The sequence below is a fragment of the Phascolarctos cinereus genome, unplaced genomic scaffold, assembly GCF_003287225.1.
Source record: "Phascolarctos cinereus isolate Bilbo 61053 unplaced genomic scaffold, phaCin_HiC Scaffold_2;HRSCAF=192, whole genome shotgun sequence".
Classification (NCBI taxonomy): Eukaryota; Metazoa; Chordata; class Mammalia; order Diprotodontia; family Phascolarctidae; genus Phascolarctos; species Phascolarctos cinereus.
Genome location: NW_027555625.1, coordinates 263,270,165 through 263,276,800, shown reverse-complemented (window position 1 = coordinate 263,276,800; position 6,636 = coordinate 263,270,165). Strand labels below are relative to the sequence as shown.

Sequence of the window (6,636 nt, the reverse complement as noted above, 5' to 3'; positions counted from 1 at the left end):
GGAGCCTTGTGGGTCCAGTAGCAAAATATAAATCAGGACAACTGGAGATGGCCCTCTTATTGAGTACTAGAATGACATGATCAGACTTTTACTTTAGGAAAATTGGTATGTTAGCTATAAAAATGATTGGAGAGGAGAAGAATTTGAAAGGAGATTATTTTGGGGTTGGGGTTCAGGTGAAAGGTAATGATGGCCTGAACTAATGTGAAGTTGAATGCTTAATAATAGAATTTACTGCTAATTAAGCCTCTTGTGAATTTTAACCATAGCCAACTAATCTAGAATTTAGCCAATTTAGCCAAATTTTAGATTTTTGATCATGACTGTCAGTGTCTCTAAACCAGTAAGTTCCCTGGGTCTCCAGTTCCCTTTCATCTGTAAAGAGATGGTCACTTCCCCAGCACTTTGGCCAGAAATGGATGCTAATAAAATCCAGTAAGTCTTCCAAATTGGGTTGGAAGCAGAGGGATCCAATTATAAGAACCTAATTCTTTCTTCCATCTCAGGAGCTGGTCGGTATTAGGCGGCTTTACTATGCAAAGTGCTATGAGGGGCTGATTCATTTGCAGTAATTAAATGAATGTCAATTGTTTTAGTTGTTTCTAAGGGAGCATTCTACATGAGTATTAGCATGTTCTGCTAACCCTGACGCTCTGCACTTCAGGCCCCCGACAAACCCGTGGGGGATGACCATTGACCTGAGATTCTATACACAGCCATGCCAAATGCATCTCAATGAGCCAGTCTTTTGCTCTCTTTCCTCAGTTTCTATGGAACCAACGAAGCGGAACTAATATCAAGGCTGCATGCAGATGAAAAGAACAGAGAACGAAGGGGGACTTGAGGGGTGGGATTGGGAGGTGGGGGTTGTGGAGAGAAGACGTTTATAGCTAAGTTTGTTAAAGAGATACCCCTCCCTAATGAGTAATGTTTGGTTAGGGGATGGCAGAGAGAGCACCAGACTTGGTCTAGTATTCCTCGGTTCAAGTCAGCTCTATCCTGAACAAGTAGCTCTTCATCCCTTCTCTGTGAAATGAGGGAAGTTCAGTTAGACGACCTCTAATTCTCTTTCAGCCCTGACATTATGGGATTCTCAGCCCTTTAGCCATTAGTCCTCCCTGTGAACCCCTTTTTAGCCATCACCTGACAAGCTTATCACCAGAAAGGCAGACTTCTGGAACGGACAGAACTCCCTAGGCTATCCAGACAATAAAAGGCTTCACTAATAGATAGGGAAGGTAAGTGTTCGTCTAATCAAATATAGCAAATAGAGGCAGGTGGGTGGCACAGGGAATAGACCCCTGGGCTCTCAAATCAGGAAGATCTGATTGCAAATCCAGCCTCAGATAGCTGTGTTACCAACCTCTGACTCAGTTTACTCAAATGTTAAATGAGGATAATAATAGTGCCTACCTCACAGAGTTGTGAGGATCAAACACGTGTAAAGTGTTTAGCACAGTGCCTGGCACATAGTAGGTACTTCATAAATTCTTCATCCTACTCCTATATTCTGGATTATCTGCATAAATGGGCAGGAATTGTGGCCCAGACAATTTGTAACAATATATAATCTAAAAAAGTTATGACCATTCTATTTTGGGGTGTATTATGATTTTTTTTTGCTAAAGATTCATTTCAATCAATAAATAAATGTTTATTGAATTCTTCAACAGGCACTGTGGTACTTGCTAGGGATATTAAGAAAAAGCAAAGTGGTCCCTACCCACAAGGAATTTATGTCCCCTAATGATGATTGTTTTTTTTTCAAAATATTTTGAGTATATTGTGGGGAGGGAGGCCATCAGCCTGAGTTTAAACATTAGGTGAGTCATCAACAAGATAGAAAATCCACACACTAATAATGGCTAGAGGGGGTGTAGTTGGGGGCCCCACTCTCTCGCTAAATGACGGTTCTGTGGACAGAACTCTCAGTGCCAAATCGGTTTGTACAGAGTTTCACTAGGCTGTGGCTGTCAGAAAGAAGCCTGTGTGAGGTAATAGAAGGTGCATTGTAGGGACAGGCATGGTCAACTGAAGCTGAGAACACAAGACAAGGGGCTGCCTGCAGTAAAGTGGACACCCCTGAGAGTGGGCCTATGACCCCTGTCATGAAAAATGGTAAGGAAATCTGCAGCCCAGCATGGGATTTGTCTCCCTACTGAGGAAGGCAAGAGGTTTTTCTGAGGAGAGTAGAACCTGGGGTACTTCTGTCTCAGGTGGGCCTGGAAACCTGGCCCTGAGACTTATATAAACAAGGAGGGCATGCCAGCATACATCAGGAAGCTTGTATCTTCTATACTACTAATAATAAACAGAATAGCTTTTTGTTGTTGTTCAGTTGTTTTCAGTCATGTCTGATTCTTTGTGACCTCATTTGGAGTTTTTTTGGCAAAGACACTGGAGTGGTTTGCTATTTCCTTCTTTTTACAGAAGAGGAAACTGAGGCAAAACAGGGTAAAGTGACTTGCCCAGGGGTCACACAGCTAGTAAGCATCTGAGGCCAGATTTGAACTCATGAAGATGAGTCTCCCTGATTCTAAGCCCAGTACTCTATCCACTGCACCCCAAAATAATAAACATAATAACTTACATTCTTATAATTCCTTCAAGTTTACAAACCACTTTCTCTTCCAACTCTGGATCTATGAGCCTGTGACCTTCACAACTACACTGTGAGGTAGGAGGTAGGTAGAAGGCTTACTGATAACTGTGTTGGGGGCTGATCTTTCAGGTGCCTGACAATGCTGGGCTTCTGTGGCTCCAAGGCCCATCTAGGGGCTTAGGTCCTCTTTGGAAAGGCTCTGCACATCTAATTGGGGTAAGGGAATCCAGGACCTGAAACTTTAGAGTTATAGGACCAGAAACTCCTTGGCCCTCTAGGATTCCAGATTGTTCAAGTGTCAGAATAAAGGATTCACATTCTCTCTAGTCTGGTTTTAGATGGAGACATCATTGTGTCTGTATGTGACTGGATAACAGTTTGAAACCAGTCATTAATTATATCACCTTGGGCGAGTCACTTCCTTCCTCTATAACTTCAGTTTTCTTACCTGTCAAATCAGCATACTAATCCCTATCCTACCTATTGCATAAAGCTGTTGTGGGAAGGAAATTAAACAATAGTTAAAATATATAGCACTTTACTCATATCTCATTTGACACAAGCTATAATTTGATTATAAGATCAAATAGCTTTAATTGACCTTAAAGATCACCTGGATGAGGAAACTGAGGCTCATTGAGGTTAAATGACTTGCCCAAGGTCACAAAGATGGTAAATGACAGAGTCTGGATTTGAATCTAGGTCCTCTGATTAAAAGTCTTGGCTTTTTCTACCAGGCTATGCAGCCTTCCAAGTCCTCTCATGGCATTTCATCAGAAGAGGGAGGTCATCCTGGGTTCTCAAAGGTTCTGAGGTGAAGTATAGTATCTGGCAGGACCTACTAAGTTAGAAAAGTCTTGAGTATGGGCCTGACCATGGATTTTGATACAAAGACCAATCCAGTTAAATTTAGAGCAGTTCCTTACCAGGTTAGTCACAGGACGTTAAGCTACAGGAACTGATGAAGACCATATATTAAAGCTTGAAGGGGTGACATTCTTTGAGGGAGAGAGGATATCACAGGTCAATATCAATGAAATTACAGGTCCATTAGCATTTGCTATGAAAGACAGTGGGCATGAAAGTCCTCCGAAAGGGCTAAAGCCCTATCAAAATCAAGGTATTATTATTAGTGCCTGCCAGGCATTCACCCTATAAGCTTTCCTTCCACTTACTATGCCCCACAGTAAGGTTTTTTTTTTTTTCTGGCTACTAAGTTCTTAGGAAAATCAAAACATCCCCATACACTTGTCTTCCTCATCTATTTGTTCTCAAGTCTCCTAAACAAGGGCATTTCCAGTCATTTTATTCTGCAAAGGAGTGATAATATGCACTATTTATTTAATTTGCCATGGCTCTAAAATATTCAGGGAAATTAATACATATTCTTGTGGGACGTTACTACATGAAAGTAAAACCCAGTAGTTTTTCTGCTTATAATGTGACTTTAGTGGGCAAAGGCAAAATGATCCCACTCTCTATGTACTCAAAGACAGTGTAAGGATCTTGATCCCCATTGACATAAATGACATCATCAAAGTAGTCTTCCAGCAAAGAAGAATTTCTATAGAACGAATCTATTTTGAGCTTCACTTTTTCCTCTGTATCCTCTGGGTGCTGCATGAGACGCTTCTGGATCTGCATGGTTGGAGGTGGCTTGTACATGAGGTGATATCTACAAAAGAGCAAGCATATGGCACAAGAAAGCAGAGAATTCATTATTTCAGGGGGCACTGGGAGATTTGGTCCATATTCTCAATGCATACTGAGCTAAAAGCAGTATATGGGCTTCAAGAGGACCCCAAACCATGTTCAGCAGCAGCACCAAACATTTACTTACCACATACAGAGCTGGTGCTAAGCCCTGTAGTGGCAAGGGCTAAGACATTGCCTCCCACCCTTACGTAGCTTACGATCATCAAGGTGAGGAAAAAAGACATGAACATAAAAAAGATAAGTGACAATACAACTGGTAACTTCTACAGTGTTGTAGAAATTCCAGAGAGAAAACATGGTGGGCTGAGGAGCTCAGGGAAGGGGAGGGGCTGGGATCTGATCTGGACCTTCTATAAGGTGATTTGGATCCAGATGGATGAATTAAGTTGCTGATGGGACCAGTCTCTCCAGGTGGTCTATCTACCTTCTGGTTGGAGCTAAAGCATTCATTACCAAAGAGGAAGAGGATGTCAAGCTGTTTTCTTGTAAGGGCAACTATAGAACCTGTCCTGTCTTCCTTGAGTCTCTAAACAAGGAAATGTGTCTTTGGCTGTCAGAGAAGACAGACAAGCCAATACTTTGTTGAAGGGATATGAGTCACCTTAAAAATGAAAATCATACAAGGGACCTTAAGAAATGAGAAGGCAGGAGACAATTCAACCTGTAGCTCCTGATAAGCATGGAAATAAAGGTTCAAAGCTATTCTCCTTCACTCTAGAAAAGGAGTTCCCCCCACACACACAGCTACAGATGTTACCAATCACTGGAAGACTAAAATCCAAATGGAAAGCAGCATTTTTCCCAGTTCTTAATTTCATTCCAGTATCCCCATTTCACAATAATGAGGAAGAATATTGCCCCCTGGAATGGAATTTATAGTCCTAGACCTGCCATTGATTTACTGTGTGATTTTAGGCAACTTAATTACTTTTTCTATGTCCCAAACTAGCTTCAGCCAAAGAAGGCCAATAAAATTCAGATAGATCCAAGGCAGCTGGTCTGGTGAATTCACTTGTTTAAGTCAGCCATCAACATTCAATAGGACTTTCACTAGGATAATTTGAGACTTCATCAAGTCAAACCTATTTTCCTTTCTTTAGAATTCAGATTAATGAAAGAGGGTAAGGTGGGAGAGGGAGAGAGAGGAGGAGAGAGTAGGAGGTGGGGGAGAGACAGAGAGAGGCAGAAAAAGAGACAGAGACAGGAGAGAGAAAAGAGGAGAGAGAGAGAGAGAGAGAGAGAGAGAGAGAGAGAGAGAGAGAGAGAGAGAGAGAGAGAGAGAGAGAGAGAGAGAGAGAGAGTAAACTGACCTTTCTCCTGTGGCTGGATCTGTTCTTCTTAGAGTTAACCGTTCAATGACAGAATCATATGGTACATTCAGAAAAAACACCCTGTGAAGGAAGAACAGGCCAACCATTAGCATGTTAGTGGATTCATAAGAACATGACATTCTCCTTCCACAGAAACCAAAAAAGGAGTTGTTCTTTATAAATGTCAATGACGGCATGAAATCATGAACTATACCTTAGAGACCTTAGGTCTAGTCTTATCTCCTTTTTTTCTATATGAAGCTCAAAGAGGGCCTGCAGGGCCCAAGCCTCCTGCCTCACTTTTTGCACCACTCTACAATCACTCCCAAAGTTCATTAAAAATAATACTACTTCCTTCTAGCAAATGTTTGAAGTCATCCGCTAGTAAGTGCCAAGTGTTTGGTCTGAGGCCGCAGTTGAACTCAGGTCCTCCTGACTTTAGGGCCAGTGCTCTATTCACTGTACCACCTAGCTGCTCCTGTCCCTAAGCTTTTAAATGAAATGTAATTTCTTCTTTCAAGAAAAAGTTTCTTCTATTCCTCTTCTCTCTCCTCTTCCCTTTCTATCTTACTCTTTCCCTCCTTCCCTAGCTGCCTTCCCCTCTCACATCTCAGCATGTAATTCACTGACATTTGCCTTTGCAGAGTCACCAGAGAGCTATTTTTCTGATGTTGGAAGGGATCTAATCTGATGAGAAGCCTGAGCCTTCCCTCCATGTGCATAGAGCAGTTTACCAGGCATCCTTGCAGGCCTGAACGTTATGAAAATCAGATAATCCCTCTTCAAATGTTCACAGATAATGATTTCCATTCACAACGTGCTGCAAAGTAACAGCCTCCAAATAAAACATTCCAGATTGGGAAGATTCCAAAGACAAAGGAAGCCAAGTTGTCTCCACATTCTTTCATCCCTTACACTCTGAACATGTTGTCCCCCCCCCCCTTTATTTGTGTGGCCTACCAGTTGTACCAAAATGTGACTGTCAGAACAGCTAACGCCTGCCGAAGC

General features: G+C 42.0%; 1 protein-coding gene across 4 annotated transcripts in view; it reads right to left on the bottom strand.

The window, feature by feature from the left end:
* Positions 1 to 3,212: 3,212 nt before the first annotated feature.
* AK8 (adenylate kinase 8) overlaps positions 3,213 to 6,636 on the bottom strand; it is a 156,722-nt gene continuing 153,298 nt past the window's right edge. For 2 of the 4 annotated variants that reach the window (XM_020973470.2, XM_020973469.2), the window contains 2 exons: positions 5,629 to 5,709; positions 3,215 to 4,277 (listed from right to left, as the gene is read on the bottom strand). In XM_020973470.2, coding sequence (XP_020829129.1) covers positions 4,037 to 4,277; positions 5,629 to 5,709 — 322 coding nt within the window. In that variant the 3' untranslated portion in view covers positions 3,215 to 4,036. Of the gene's footprint in view, positions 4,278 to 5,628; positions 5,710 to 6,636 lie in introns of all 4 variants that reach the window. The other 2 variants (XM_020973472.2, XM_020973468.2) reach the window with 2 other exon arrangements.